Source organism: Gopherus flavomarginatus, chromosome 1, assembly GCF_025201925.1.
Source record: "Gopherus flavomarginatus isolate rGopFla2 chromosome 1, rGopFla2.mat.asm, whole genome shotgun sequence".
Classification (NCBI taxonomy): Eukaryota; Metazoa; Chordata; order Testudines; family Testudinidae; genus Gopherus; species Gopherus flavomarginatus.
The window spans coordinates 187,704,282-187,720,661 of NC_066617.1; the positions used below are offsets into that span (position 1 = coordinate 187,704,282).

General features: G+C 40.0%; 2 protein-coding genes across 23 annotated transcripts in view; one reads left to right on the forward strand and one right to left on the reverse strand.

The window, feature by feature from the left end:
• Positions 1–16,380, forward strand: part of LOC127054628 (uncharacterized) — a 600,194-nt gene that overhangs the window by 264,375 nt on the left and 319,439 nt on the right. The gene's annotated exons all lie outside the window — the stretch shown is intronic.
• Positions 1–16,380, reverse strand: part of ROBO2 (roundabout guidance receptor 2) — a 1,593,247-nt gene that overhangs the window by 31,914 nt on the left and 1,544,953 nt on the right. For 14 of the 22 annotated variants that reach the window (XM_050956226.1, XM_050956216.1, XM_050956300.1 and 11 more), the window contains 4 exons: positions 14,142–14,423; positions 13,670–13,795; positions 8,706–8,862; positions 1,413–1,673 (listed from right to left, as the gene is read on the reverse strand). In XM_050956226.1, coding sequence (XP_050812183.1) covers positions 1,413–1,673; positions 8,706–8,862; positions 13,670–13,795; positions 14,142–14,423 — 826 coding nt within the window. The remainder of the gene's footprint in view (positions 1–1,412; positions 1,674–8,705; positions 8,863–13,669; positions 13,796–14,141; positions 14,424–16,380) is intronic. The other 8 variants (XM_050956330.1, XM_050956254.1, XM_050956386.1 and 5 more) reach the window with 1 other exon arrangement.

Here is a 16,380-nt window from a genome sequence, read left to right on the forward strand (position 1 = left end):
TCCAAAATGGCCTCCCTACCCCTTATTTGGAAGTTGTGAAGGGCACTTACTGAGCAATTTTGCCTGCCTGCTGGTATAAAAGGGCTTTAGTTGGCAAGAGAGAATTAACTTTTGGTTAGTGTATATGGACTATGGGTATTATGTATATTTATACAGGTGTATTTTTATAAGCTAAAATCAGGTGTATAGCCCAAAAAGCATAGATGTCATAATAAGATTCACAGTGTCATCTGACACCAAAATGGCACCTGCAGTTTTCAGGCCATTGGAAGCATAAAACCTGCAAATTACAGTCTTCATAGGCAGGACATACATTTGTATGCTGGCTCAAGTCAGATACTGGAATGGGCCAGGATGAGCTGCTGCCTCAGATTTGGGCCAGTCCCCTGGACAGGCTAGGGCCTATACTAGGCAATGTGGCACTGCAGTAGGGCCTAATTACCCTGTGGATTGAATGCAGCTTGTAAATGAGCCTAGAGGCTTCCAAGAGAAAACAGCTGGCTTTGATTTGGCATGGATTGTCTACCTGTCTGTTCTATTTATGATGGCAAATGTTGAATATAGTTGTGACCTTTGTTTGCCAATGAAGCATGTCTGCTTCTTCGCTGGTGAAGTGTCATTCAGTAACTAGCTGAACTTTATCTTCTCAGATTCTCAGGCTCTTTTCATTTTCTATAGATGGAAAAGTTTTAAAAGGACAACTATTACTTAGGGGACACCCAGAAAGCAACTGGCCTTCAGTTCTTGTCCTGTGCAGATGAAAAGTTCTTTTTTAGTCCCTGAAGAGATTGCTTCTAATGTTTGTTTTATAGTGAAAATGTGAGTGATATTTGTTTCTTCGTCCTTTGAATAAGCGAAAAACATTCTAATAGACTAGATCCAGTCTGTGTAATTTAACAACTTTCTTCCTGCTGTTTCTATTATCTTCTTATTAAAATTAGAGGTGCTATTTCAACATACTATCAAAATTCTTAGCTGTGTGGATACTTCAGTCTCACGTAAATGTGAATGAAGCTAATTGTCCAGAAAAATAACAGTTGTATTGATACTGAAGGTGACTGACCTGAAGTTTAAACAGTGATTAAGTGTCTTGTTATTTCCAAAGCCCTGAAAAATTCAATTTATTTGCTATCCTGAAATGTGTGGATAAAAGTTACCTGTTGATGGGGTTAATCAATTGGCATATACCAACATTCCAGATGAATATCATCTTTAGATGTATTTTAACACAAATTGAATACACTACCAATTTTTAGGCTCCATTTTCATACCATAGAGATACTCTTTTTAATATATATATTTTTTCAATTAACAGTTTCATTTGTTGTGTAGTAAAAAGGATTTTGGCACTGGATACTGTATTATTACAGTATCATTTTCTAAAATTACATGTGTCTAACTCAAACATTTACCATGTTTGCTTTGCTATGTCAAACTGGTAGGCCCTGGTTAATTCATCAAGGTGGGCTTGAAGCATTGGCTGCATTTCCTCTCGTGGAGAAGGTGTGAGAGTTGCAGTGGACTGTTGCCCAAAGGAGATTGCTGGTGAGGAGGCCACCCCTCGGACAGGTGGTGTAGGCACTCTGTCATCATCTTCTTCAAGCTCATCCTCCAGGCCCTGGTGTAAGTATGTCTGAACCGGTAAAGGAGGACACCAACCATCACTGTCATATCTGAAATCAAGATAATGTAAATTTAGTATCAACCAAAACTAGCCTCTTCACTACACTAGAGGGAAAGACGCACCTCTTTATTATTACTATTTATTATTGACATTACTGTAGAGCCCTAGTTATAGGCTAGACTCCATTGTGCTAGGTGCTGTACAAACTCAGAAAAGGTGACTTTTGAGGAGAGATTTGAAGGTGGATAATGAGGTCATTGTGTAGATGTTTATGGGACATGCCCACCTGACATGTAGTTTGAGTCTTAATTATTATTTTAAATATAAGTAAGGCAATAATTGCTGAAATTTGTCACATTGGCTTTGTTTCTATGGCTCATACTATCTATGCAACTGGAACACAATTTGGTACAACAAACCACATGTCTATTACCATGTTTTTTAATATTAATCAGATAACATTACTTCACAATTACCAAAGGAAATGAACTAACTCACTTTCTGGACTATTAAGCTAAGAGAATGAATTAAAGATTTACCTGCATCTAGACATGAAAACTCAGGCTACTGATTAAAAGACAGTGAATGAACTCTAATATTTAGGCATAGCATTTTCTTACTTCCACCCTCCTTCTAACAAGCATATATTAGATATCTTCTTGCATCCCCAAAGCAGTGACCATACCAAGAGACATTTGGAAGATTTGTTGTTACCATCATTCTATAAATAACCAAGTCATTACTCCCTCCCGGTTGGTAAATTAATCGTAACTGGAAAGGCAAGCAGCCTTTTCACATGCTGTTCTATAGCCTGCTCCACGCTACACTACCCTAATATAGCCCAGGTGTAGGGGTGAGGGAAGGTGGCTGCCACAGGAGATGTCTATTCTGGTGTGATGTAAACAAAAATCTCTACCTTGAGGAAATTCTCAGCTGGACACTTAGGATATGTCTACGCTGGGTTTTAAAACTCCTGGCAGCAAGTCTCAGTGCCTGGGTCTACAAACTCAGGCTCATGCTACAGCATTAAAAAGAGCAGTGTAGAGCTTAGGCTGGAGGTGCCATGGGATTTAGAGTGCAGTGTGGACATACCCTTAGGGCCATATTTTAAAAAAGGTATTTAGGCACGCAGCAGGATTTTCAATAGTGCCTAGATGCCCAGCTCCCATTGGAGATGGGTGCCTAAGTGTCTCTGAAACTTCCACTAGGTGCCTATCTGCATCTTTAGACATCTAAATACTTTTAAAAATTTGCCCTTTGGTCCACATTCCAGCCCCTTTTTGCTGCATGCTCATTACAAAGGAGCCAGAAACAGGGAAGGGAATATGGCTCTAAATGTAAAATACTAGTGTTCATTAATACATAATTACATCTTTGGCTTTCAGTGCACTATATGTAGTGAATTCAAAAGTTATGGTTTCCACAAAGGTTGTAAACTGCGTACACTGCCTTTGTGTATTTTATGCAACCTAGAAAAAGTATTAAATGCATACAACAGCAACACACCCAATTCACCCCAAGCACAAGAAGAGGTTATATACACATGATAAATTACAGAGCCATCTGACAAACTGCATTTATCATGCACCTAGGCCTCTCTGCTAGCACCTCAGCAACTAAATAATCTCTGTTGGGACTGCTTAGATGACATTCTAAATTTCTAAATATCAACATAGTGCCACAAATTTTTTAAAAATTATGCCAAAAATATTTCCTACTTTCATTCTTCTCATATAAGAAATTCTAAGCTAGAATTACGTTGGTCTGAGTGTAATACTCAGTCCTGGCCCAAAGAAAAGTTTAGGGTCTAATATATTGTGACTCATCAAGGCTAAAAACAGAAGTTGTATCTTTCATTCCAGTAAAGCTAAAGTCCATGTCTGAAACTCATCCTGGAAAACCCAAAATCTGTATGTTCCCATTACTGTTGCCACTTTATAGTCTTATGTGTTTTAATCTATTTATATTTGGCTGTTAACGAACTAATATATTCTCCATTGACATGTCGCCCTCTCCTTACAATATGACTTAGATAAGATACACAATATGATAGGTTGGTCTTTACACCGCAGATTTGTTATAATACACAATCTTTCAAGCAAGGAAGGTCCCTGTCTTCAGGTGTTGTCCAAAAGGATGTATTTGAACTAAAAGAGTATTATATTATTACCTTCATTACTTTTTCCTCAAGAAGCAATATGATTAACAATTACATTACTATCACAACTAAGTAATATTTCCTTTTTATTTCTAGTTAGGAATAATCAATAACAATAATTAAACGTGTCTTATAACTACCTGTCTGCACGAAGGGTTTCATTACTGGGGTTGGGTGGAATGATGTATATTATTAGTGATAAAATTAAACACTGAAAACAAATACTAAAAATAAAAGGTAATAATAATTAAACAATCGATGTTCAATCCAGCCACTGTCCAGATTATTAACTAAAACAAGGAGAAAAATACAGTTTCTAGAGAAGGGGAATTGGGAGGGTGCTTGACTGACAGTAGTTCAGGGAAAGGAGAGAAGGTACAAAGGGTATGTGGGGGAACTATGAAAAGTTAGAGAAGACAAAAGGGAATGGAGATGGTGTTAGAAGAAGATCAGGAAAGAAAGCTGGAAATATCCACACACATTGTCTTTCTGAATATCTTGCCCAATAGCCAACACCATACAAAAGTCTGCTTTGATTCGGAGATGATGTCTCCTCCCTCAATTAAGAGAACAGGACAGATTCTTTATCTCGTCCAGCATAGCTGAGGCAAAAGGAAAGGTTGGGGAGCAGCAACAGGTAGTCAGCTGAAGCTATTTTATAATCCTTAGCCACTCAACTCCAGTGCAAGTTGGAGCCACACAAGAGTGGTACTAAGTTAGGTCACTGGAGAATATGGCATCGTGGAGCTCTGCTATGCCACACTGCTTCCTCACCCCACTACTGGCACACCTCCTCTATCCACTTGTGTTGCAGGTGCCTGGCACAGCACGTGGCAATCATCTCCATGAGCAGGGAGTTCCCCTGTACAGGGGGAAATCTCCACTGGCTATCTTTGGCCATTTTAAGGCCATTTGTGTGAAGTACCTTAGTGGCACAAAATGGCCTTAGTGAACTGGAGAATTTGGCCCAATATATCCAGTTTATGTAACAAGCGTTTGGGGGAGCGTGGGACCGATTTTAGGCCCTTGTACACACCTAGAGAGCGGTAAAGAGCGAAGAGGTTGGTTAGGTGACCATGACCATTGGTCTTGGTTACAGGCATCACAACAGTTAGTTCTGGACTGGATTACTATAATGTACTTCATCTGATGCTACGCTTGAAAACAATCTGGAAACTTAATCTAGTGCACAAGGTTGCTGCCTGATAATTTAATGATGAGGCTAATGTAGATTATAATATACATGTGCTTCACAGGCTGCTGCCTACCTATAGGTCTCCAGGTGCAATTTAATGTGTTAACTTTGATGTATAAAATCCTTTGCAGTTGAGTTTAGTTAGGATGCTCATGGTAAGTGCCTATAAATGGAAACTCAGGAATTAGGGAGAGGAGAGGGTTGGAAGTTGAGCACTCTCCAGGATACTGTCCTGCTGGTATAAGTTTGTTCATCTTCAGATCACATTGCAAGGCCTGTCTGAATGGATTCAGTTTTCCTGTGCAACATGGTTATTTCCAAATATGTGATTTTAAAAGTTAAAATGTAATGTTATGGTGGGTATTTATGTTAGAAATCAAATGAATTAAGATGAATAAAAATATAAAAATAAAAATCTAAGCAATTTTTTTCCAACATGTCAATATTAAAGCTGATATAGGAAATACAATCTTGAGTTTGCACTTTCATTTGACTTTAGAGGTTGAAAGAAAAAAGATGCAAAAGGCCAAAAATGTACTGGCTACATCCGCAGCTGGTATAAATCAGCATAACTCTACTAATTTAAATGGAGCTGTGTCTATTTATTCCAGCTGCAGATCTGGTCTATACATTTAATCTTTTTTTTTTTTTTGGTCATTTTGATGTACTTTAGAAAGTCTGGTTGCCATTACTATCAATGTGACATTATAACTAACTGAAAAATGTAATTTGAAAGATAAACACAGCAAAAACTGAGCCTGAATTGTGTGGAACTTGAAAGTGTGCTGTCAATAGCCCTGATTACTCTACCCTTAAATAACCAGTGTTGTCTTGGTGACTAATATAATTTCTTCCATCTAGATAACAGATATTTTATGCAACTAAGAGGTCAAGCCCTGTGTCACAAAGGCTTTCTCTAGATGGTACTTCAATTCACCTGTCTTATTTATCAGTTTGTCATCTTTAAAGAAGATGGAAGTGGTTTGCCTATTATTGTGGAATTAATTTAGTTAAATATTAGCAGACATTGATTTTAAAAAAAATTTAAAAACTAAGCTGATCCAGAGAATTATTATTATTTATCATATCTTAAATTTGTATAGTACTCTATTAAAGTAGATTGCATTTTTGGAAAAAATCCTTAAATATAGACAGTACTTTGAAGTCCAAAATATATATAGGAAATAGAGCTGCATGAAATTTGGGGTGCAAACTTTTTACCTGAAAAATGCAAGTATAGTGCAACTCTAGGTATAGTAAGGAGTATTACTGATTCTGGCATGCTTACTCAGGCTGAATGGAATCTCACTCTGGAAGTCATCCCATAAATTCATGGAGCTGGATACTATTAAATGTGAATAAGGACAGCAGAACCTGGCTTAAAGACAATATTTTAGATTTATTTGATCACCTACAATTTGGTATTTTGGAGGGAGGGTGGCTTAAAGGGACCTGTAGATCTTTGTGAGCAGGATAGAGATTAACTAACAGTATACTGTTTATGCCAGATTGTAGGGGGAAACATAAGCATGGGTCCAAGCCTTTGCCCATTTTCTGAAAGGAACCATATCAAAACTTTTGTGCCCATATCAAATAGTGCAAATAACATTTCTTTCCATTTCAGTAACTAACAACTTCTTTCTTTTCCCATGACATTCTAATAGGCTCCAGCTCCTGCACAACATATTAATCTCCAGTAGCCTCCTTTTCCACCCACCTATCTGGAATTGACTGATCACTGCCCCAGCCTGCTCTGTGTAAAAGTGTGGCGGGGGGCTTCACACACAGGGCTACCCCTTTTAAACTCTTCCACCCATCTGGTTCCCAGGGGATGAATCAGTGTCACCACACTTGCCCCTTGCCCCTCCTGCAGCAGTTTTCCTCTCCACCCACCCCAAGCCATAAAGCACTGTTCCCTTCATTCAGCCAGCCAGCCAACTCCCACCTCCTCCTCTTAAAGGTGCAGAGTCCATTTCTGGACTGAGGGGGCAAAGCTCTGTGGCAGTCTCTCTATTAGGCCACAGTCACATCCATATTCAGTATTCCTATTCTGAGTTACAGAACCCAGAATATGGCAATGTGAATTCTTCTTTTGGGACTAGTGCCCTAGAAAGAAGAGGCCAGAACAGTTTTGCCACACAATAAGAGGTTGTATCAATAATAAGTGTTGATAAAGATGCTGGCACTAGAGATCAATGTGTGGATGAAAAGGGGAACAGGTAGGAAGGAAAATTAAGGAAATGTGTTGCAGAGTCAGGGACAAGAAAAACTGTGAGGTGAGAAAGAAATATATGAACCAAGAGAATGGGTAATTAACTCCTGCAAGATCATAGGGTGAGAGGGAGGAAGCTGAGACCTATTGAGGAATTGCAGGAAAAGAAGAAGAAAGTAGTTGCTATGCCTGGTGACTAGGAGAAGAGGGGAAGCTGAGGGTAGCATGTTAATGGAGAAAGAGAAAGAAGTTTATGGAAGGCCTCAGAGAGGGTGGGGAAGTGTGGGCCTGTTGGGAAGGTAAGGGAGTGGGATGGGGGAAAAGAAGGCTAGATTGCAGGATTCCTCAGTGGGATGGGGAAAGAGTGAGCTTTAAAAAGTTTGGTATGTATTCTGGTAATATGCCAACACCGGAAAATATACAAACAATATATGGTTTGCCTATTAAAATGTATTAACATAACTTAAATCAACCGTAGCTTTGGGAGATGATTCATTAAATATTTCATGACCTTTCTCTAGGACAAGGGGAACAAGAGGATTAGCTTCTAACTTAAAAAAAAGGAAGAGGTAGGGTACTATGATTATTTTTAAAATTATTTCTCATGATCTGAAAATACTGGGTTATCAATACAGACAGATGGGCCAAATTTATCCCTGATGGTGCTCCATTGACTTCCACAGGCTCCACCACAGATGAATTTGAACATTTCCATCTGTTTTCCTACATTTGTTATAATTTCTTTTTTGTTACATTGTGATTGTTCTCCTAAAAAATGTTAAATACATAAGTTATGAAAACAAATCACAGAGTTGTTTTTCTTTACATAAAATGTCCACTCCCATTTAAAAATGTCTGTGGCATGCTTTTCTGTCCCTGGGAATGATTTTTAGCAATCCAAAGAGGTTTAAAATGTCAAGATGCATGTTTAAACTCCGGAAACTCACCCATATAGTGTTTCTATAACTGAGCTCCTTTTTCAGTTCTGCAAGCTGAGTATCATCGACTGGCAGGTCTTCTCAACTTATTCCATTTTGGTGTCTCTTTCGTGATTAATCTATTGCCAGACTTTAGAAAAGATGAAGAGACAGATTCTGCTGCCCTTCCTCTGCAAGAAGCCCAATTGACTTCAGTGGAGCTAGTTGCAGAGTAAGGTACAACTTCGCATGAGTAAGGGTAGCAGAATCAGCTCTAAATCATTATGACGCAAGGTTGTTCTTGGTGCCCTTTTGAGACACTCTGAAGAGAATCTATGAGACTTGAACATCTAACCATTACTCGTGGAAGCAGACACTCTGGACTTCATTAAGACAATTTACATGATGAAAGGTTGCAGGATAAGGCCCTTATTTCACAGAGGTGGTATATTTTATACCAAATAATAAGCAATATCATAACTGGGAATTCATTGCCATGGCTTGCAGACAGTCTAAGATAAGGATGTTTTATTCACATTAAGACAAGATTGACTGTGATAAAGAACTACTGATTGTGTCAAAAGAAGAAAAGGCCTCACCCTGCTTCTTGCTGGTCCTCTCCATAGTGCTCTAGCTCTGTGCCTGGGAGCGGCTGCACTGGAGGAGGTGGTAGAGGAATATTGGCCCAGTTAGACCCATTATTTTTCTGGGGCTTGGAAGTATTTTTGTTTTTCTTCTTTTTTCCTCCTTTCCCACCTGTAAAATCAACAAACGTTACAGAAATATAATGGAAAGAAATATGTTGGCTTTGTACACTTCTTTGGAAGAAATCTGAGTCCAGATGGCATACCCAAAAAAAGAAGATGTATTTATATCTTAGCAACATCAGCATCAACATGTTAAGGTTGTTTTAAGGTTCTAAATGATAACAAGATGAAATGGGAAAATATTCTGCATAATTGCTGAAAATTGCTTCTTTTAAAAATATGAACCCCATAAAACCTCATCACAATGGTGCATAAACTGAATAAGGCAGAAACATAGTTTTTCTTTATCAAAAATATATGTATTGATTTATTCATGTCTGCTTTAAGCCTCCATGCATTCATTGTTGGAAAAAATAATAGACCACAGCATATTCTTTCAAATGTCAGATTTCAGTGTATTTATAAGACTGTTTTGCATAATCTCTTTCTGTGGAAAACAGAGAGGTTAAGGACAGAACCTAAAACTTTGCCATTAGAGTCAATTTCTTTCAGACAGAATGACAAGCATGGTTGTCAAAACGTAAAGGTAGAAGTAACTGGACTTCTGCTGAAATGGTATGAGCAAGTTTAATTAAAAAAAAGAATCAATGAGCCTTTCAAAATGTTTTAGGAGAGTATGCTTCACATGGCTTATTTTGTAGGAGGCATGCGACTAGCTTGTGGACAATGGGCACTACAATTGGATGTGCAACTCAAAACTGGGAAGATGCAGGTGGAAATGAGGTGGGTAATATTCCTTGCTTTTCTCCCTCTTTTTCCCTCTTTTGTTCCTTGCCTTGTACCCTTTTTCATCCACACTTTCCATTGCTCTTTTCAATCTTTTTGTGCTACTTCCATTTGAATCACTCTTTGTTTAGTGGAAACCAGTCATTTTTCACACATCACTTCTTTACTTACTCCTTCTTCTCTACCCCTTTTCTTTCCTTTGTCCTCCCTTTATAGTACAACCTCAAAGATACGAACACCAGAGATAGGGACTAACCAGTCAACTGGACACCATGGGGAACCGAAAATAAGCTATCAGGCAGCAGCGGAGACAAAAACAAACAAACCAGCAAATACAGTGCTGTACTGTATTGCATCTTAAAGGGGGGCACCCTCACCCCCTACTCGTCACAATGCGGAACAGCCACTTACAGGTTGGAGGTGGTGAAGGTTGTTTTTCCCTCCTTCTCCCGCTCACCCCTATCTGGGAGGGGAACAAGCTTGCAAGCTCAGAGCCTGGGAAAGAAACTTCCTGAGCTGCTACTGAAACCTGGCCTGGAGTGAAAGCTGCTGGAGCTGGAGTCCGAGCTCCTGCCTGCATTCTGAGCTCTGGAGGAGCAGCTCAGTTTTAAAGGGCTACAGTTTGCACCATGCACCCATTGACACTGTAGTGCCCTAGGTTGCCTCACTCATCACCCTTTTAGCCAGGGGGCTAGAACCAGCTGCCTGCCCCCATCACCACTTGCCAGGCAGCCACTGCAGAGCTGTGAGATCCCACTCCGAGCAGTCTGCCCTGAGGAGCATCCCATAACGGCTTGGTCAGAGTCACAAACATTTAAGAGTTATGGACAATGTCCATTCCTGAGGTGTCCATAACTCTGAGTTTCTATTGTATTTTATTCTCTCTTTCCCTGTGGTAAATGCAATTTTGGGAGGTAGGACGTATAAAAGAGATGGTTGTTCCAATCCCCCTGTCGTTCCCCCCAACCTCCCTGCCCCACGCCACTCTGTTGTCTGATATTCCCATTCCTATGAGATTACAAGAGAGGTAAATCAATCATCACTCAAGCCATCACAATAGGGAGGAAGGAATCTGTGGGAGACAAGAACAAGGAAGGAAGTTGGGGCAAGGAAAGGCAGGGGAGACCTTGAACATTGAGGATAGGCATAGGTGTGTGTGACCCTAATAACATACCAATGCAAGAGGTTCACATATTGGATATTGTGTTATCAAAGTGGCAGAGCTAAAGTTAGCCTACCCTAGACAAAGGAATATGGTTCTGCCACTTTGAAGGTGTTTTCAATATACAATACGAGACAACATGTATGTAAATTACATAGAAGGTGCTCAGGACCATCAAGCCAACAAGGGGAGCACTACTGAGCACCACAGCAGGGGGAGAAGATTGCAGTAAACAAATCAATTTGCATTTTAGCAAACACTAGCAGGAGAAGAAACCAGCATGGAACTTCCTTCACCACCAGACTCCATGTTGCCTTAAATGAATTTTACCCTGGGGGGTGGGGTGGGTAATTTCAGAACAATCCATTTCAAAGGTGCACTGGACTATAAAAGAGAGGGGCAAAGAACGACAAGGGATCTTTCACCTAAGACGACAAAGGAACTGAGCACTTTGGACTTTGTGGGAGATCCTGACCAAGGGGGAACTTAGCCATCTTTCTGGAAGGTAGATTGGTAAGAAGACCGCCTTGAACATTTTTTTTTAAATTATATTTCTTATTTTATTGAAAGAACTAACAAATCTTAATCTCTTGCTGAGTGGCGCAGCAAAGGGTAAGACATTGCAGAGCACAGAGTTTTGAGAAAATTTGAGACTAGGGGCAGGGGTTGGGGTCATCTTGCCAGATGTAATTAAGGCTGGTGGAGGACAGAGTGTGGCAGTGGTGTAACAAGCAGGCTCCTGGAATCAGATTTGCTGAGTCAGAGCTGCTTAACACACAGGTACTCCTGGTGCAGGCTTGTATGCCAGGATGAAGCAAAACATTTTGAGGTACTCAGGGTTACAGGGCAGGTAATGACACAACCCCTCATCAGTCTGGATTGCACCCCAGAATGTGATGCGGATCCTGGGAAAGTGGGCACCTTGGACACAAGTACAAGAAGAGAACCTTAGGCAAGGAGAGCTGGGGAATATGGGATGCTGCGACCTTGGGGAGAAATTACAAGTACTGAGAGACTTTGTGGATACTGGGAAGGGGAGGCAGAAACTTGGGGGGGCTGTTTGAGAGGAGAGATTTGAGAAGATGGGGACAAAGGTCTAGGAGAGCCCTTTGGGAGAGAGGGATCTGGGAGAAGAAAAGAGATTTGTGAGATAAAAGCCAGGGACCTGGATAGCGAACTAAAGGGCCATACATGCAGGGAGGGAAGACTTGAATGATTTTGAGAAGGGACAGGAAACTTCAAGGAATGAATGGAGGACAAAATAGGAAATGAGAGAAATACAAGGTTGGTGGAAAAAAGTGTGGGAGGGAGAGAAATAACATGAGGCTTGAGGAGAATATGACTTGTACGGAGAAAGGGAGCATATTTGGGGAGAGGGAGGGGAAGTGTGGGGAGGGAACTTGTACTACTGTGATCCTTGTGGATATGGGCCACATGGTTCTTTGTGGAAAGGGATTTATCCTCTCCTCACTCTTTATAAGCAAAAGTACTCCAGTGCCTGATCAGAGGAACAGAGAACTAGAATGTAATGTCTAGTCTATGTTTGAATATTGTTCCTTACAAGACTTATTTCTCCATGCCAGTCAGGCCAGAAATTCAAAGGTCTCTTCACGTTGAATTTGAGTGATTCTACAATCAAATATTTGAATGAATCCAGCCCTTGAATAGAATCTGCCAGGTGGACTGATTTCAGTACCAACAACACATTTAAAAGCTTGATACTGCCTTCTGATACCTAGCACATACTGACTCATACCTTGGCATAGAAATGTCTGCACTTGAAAATATGCATGGAGAGGAGCTAATTTTCTAAGATACGTGTCAATGCACCTCAGATTAGAGAGCAAGTACAAACATGTACAATACCACAGTATATTATCTCGCTGTCTCTTTTTGCCAACACAATAAGATTATTTCCCCATCTAACTAGAATCAGTTATTGTTTCCCATAAAATGTGAGAATACTTTTGGCTACTTAAATCACAGGCAAACAGTTATAGCTGTATGAGCTCAACATTTATTTTGAATCATCATTAAAACTGACCTACAAAGAAACCATTTCTAAAGTTGATCTGTATTGCTATGCTTGCTTCAGTTTATAACAGAATTTCAAAGGTTCCAAAAAAATATGTACCTCTAGTTAAAATCCCTGGAACTCTTTCCTTTTGTGCTTAAATGTAATGACATACTTTAACTTTAAGTGCAAGTTTTTTGATTTTTTTTTACTTTAAAAATGGCATAATTTTACAATAGTACTATTTTAACGAAGTTAAAATTAAAGAGTTTATAAAGAAACAACATTCATTGTTGTTCAGTGAAAATGTGTTATGTTTCCAATATAGCATGCAGCACACATATACTATTTACATTATGTTTGTATGCAGACTTGAAACAATTTTTGAAATACCATCTTGAGGATTTGTTTGGACTTGAGAATTTTGCTGTTTCTGGTGGTTCTGTTTATATAAAATTTATAACCTGGCTCACAGGACTTGGGATCCAATAATGATTCAGCAAAAATATTAACCTGTTCATGAGGCTCAACAGAGGTAATCTGTACTGTAAAGTGAAGACTGATTTGAGAATAAATTCAATATCATATTAGAAGGGTGAGAATGTTACAAAGTACGATTTCCAATCAGATTGAAAGATGTGAAGTCTAGAAAGATTTTCCTATTATCTCTAAAAAGGTTTCTTGTGCAGCCTGGACAAATAAGATGTTTTTTGTAAAAGCATGTTTTTATAGACTACAATGACATGTTCAGTGAAGTCTAAATTGACAGACACAACATTTGACTGTAAATTGTGATTGAAGTAATCTCTCTTTCATGGTTATAATCAGGACCACAGAGCAAGCTGCTTACAAACACAAATACTTCTCTTTACATAACGTTGTAACAAAACCAACCTGAAAGGCTGCCACTTCTTTCTGAGCTGTTGTGAGAGCTGGTGGTGCTGAAATCCTGTGACTGGTTGTGTGGCATTCTATTAGACAATCCCTCAGCCAATCGGTAGTCAGGGATGTAAAGTAAGGCTAAAGGTTAAAGGGCAAAGGTCATAGTGGCATCATGTGATTAGTTTACAGCATAAGCACATGCAGAACATGCAGTTAGCAAGTCAGAAGCAGATGTGGTGGGACTGTGGGAAATGTTTTACCTAGCCTGTCCTAATGGAAATACAGATGGGCTGCAGATTACGGTCAGACAAAGAGGACTAAAGCACAGAACAATTTATTTTGAGATGGTGTAAAGAATAGTATGCATGCAAGGTGCATGTTATTAGTTAAGGTAAATATGAATAATAAATCAAACCACAATTTTCTAATTCATGCACAGAAGATCCAGTATAAACAGACTCAGGAAAATAAGAGCAGGAATCACCATTGTTGCCTTTGCTTTGGTCCGGCAGAGAGTAACCAAATCCCATGAGGTCAGTTTTTTGCTGAATTGAGCTTTTCCACTGAGGATCAGGTAAGTCAACTGCCAACTCATGGATGCTGTTGGAATGCAGAATCTGCGTGGTGGCATATGGTGTAGCTTGCGTGATTTGGCTGGAACTGTTGTAACTAGTTTTGGTGGTGAAGTCAATGCTGCTGTAAATGGCTCCATCAGAAAGCATAGTGGCAGTTTTATCCCCTTGGCCTGGCACTGGTGGCAGCACATCTGTGGTGAGCATAGGGAAATAGAATAAATCAGTGATGCACAGGAAGCCTGAAACTATCAAGGTTTAAGATGAAAAATAAATGTGTCATTCTGCACGTTTGCATTTCAGCTGCGACAGGGTCCATGAGCCAACGAAGGGAAGATGATATACAACCATTGCCAAGCTATCAGCATCTGTGACAGGCCTACCACTTGTCCTTCACGTTTCACTGCCTAAAACCATCTTTTTTTTCTTCCATACCTTCAGCTGTGAAAGTGAAGTTTGGAATATTTCACTACTGAAGAATGTTTTCAATTGTTCGTTCTATGTCAGAACCAATGAAACTGTCTGGGCTTTACGGGGATGAAAGTTAATCTACAAATCACAGAGGAAACCATCTCCCTGCAAATATCTAACAAAACTACTGAATGAATCCCAAGGCTTCCCAAAGTAATTCTTTTTAGGGCACAAAGTACATTTTTCTAAAGTTTTATCCATCAGTTTATCTGGTTTGATTTTAGAACCTAAACAAGACATTTCATCTGAACAATACAGGAAAACTGAAATGAATAAGTCATTTCAGAATGTGACAAGATTTCAGCTACACTCAACAGATTCAGGTGATCAATCAATTATAATGATACAGTACACTGCTGGAAATGGAGAACAACTCAGTTTAAAAACTGTACTATGTATAGATTGAAATTAAACCTTGGAAACAAAATATCTGCTCACTTTTCCACATGCTGAATCATTTTACATATTGCAGAATTATATTTTTAATCTTGTAGATCTAAATTCTCTCTCTCCTTCTGAAATTTCATAGTGACACTTACTGACAGAACACAGTAACTCCTTGCTTAACGTCGTAGTTATATTCCTGAAAAATGTGTCTTTAAATGAAACGACGTTAAGCAAATCCAATTTCCCCATAAGAACTAATGTAAATGGGGTTGAGGGGTTAGGTTCTAGAGAAATTTTTTTCATCAGACAAAAGACTATATTATATATAAGTATAAGTTTAAAACAAACACACTATAAGTTTTAAACAAGCAATTTAATACTGTGCACAGCAATGGTGATTGTGAAGGTTGGTTGCGGTGGTGAAGTCAGAGGGTGGAAGAGGGTGGGATATTTCCCAGGGAATGCCTTACTGCTAAATGATGAACTAGAACACTTGAGCCCTCAAGGGTTAACACACTGTTGTTAATGTAGCCTCACAGTCTACAAGGCAGCACAAATGGAGGGAGGGGAGACAGCATGGCAGACAGAGACAGAGACTCTCACCTATGTGCGAGAGAGAGATGCGCATTGCCCCTTTAAGTATGCTGACCCCACTCTAAGTACATTGCCTTTTTAAGAAGATCAGCAAGAGGAGACAGCCCCTGCTGCCAGCAAGCTCCCTCTGTCCTGAGCCCTGTCCTGTCTCCTCCGGCTCTATGGAGATGGGGTAAGCGGGGTGCAGGAGCAGGGGGGACATTACCCCCTCCTTCCCCTCCCGCTTGTACAGCAAGCAGGAGGTTCCTGGTAGCAGCTTCAAGGCAGAGGGCAGGAGCAGCACATGGCAGTGTGGGGAGGGACAGCTGAACTGCTGGCAATTGATAGCCTGCTGGGAGGCTGTCACACAGGGAACTTAGGGGAGCGGGGAGCTGCTGGGGGGCTTCCAGTCTCCCTGGTTCCAAGCCCCCACCAGCCAGCTCCAACGGGCTGCTCTTTCTGCAAGCAGTGGATAAAGCTGGCAGCTGCCAAACAACATTATAAGGGAGCATTGCACAACTCTAAACGAGCATGTTCTCTAATTGATCAGCAACATTACAACGAAACAATGTTAACCGGGAAGACTTTAAGTCAGGAGCTCCTGTACTAGATTTAAATGTGAACACCTCTGAAGTATGAAAAAGTTCCTGGAAGGTGCAATGGCATAGGCAGCAACACTGCTCAGTTTATGATACTCTCTCAGAGCCAAGTATTTCAAAA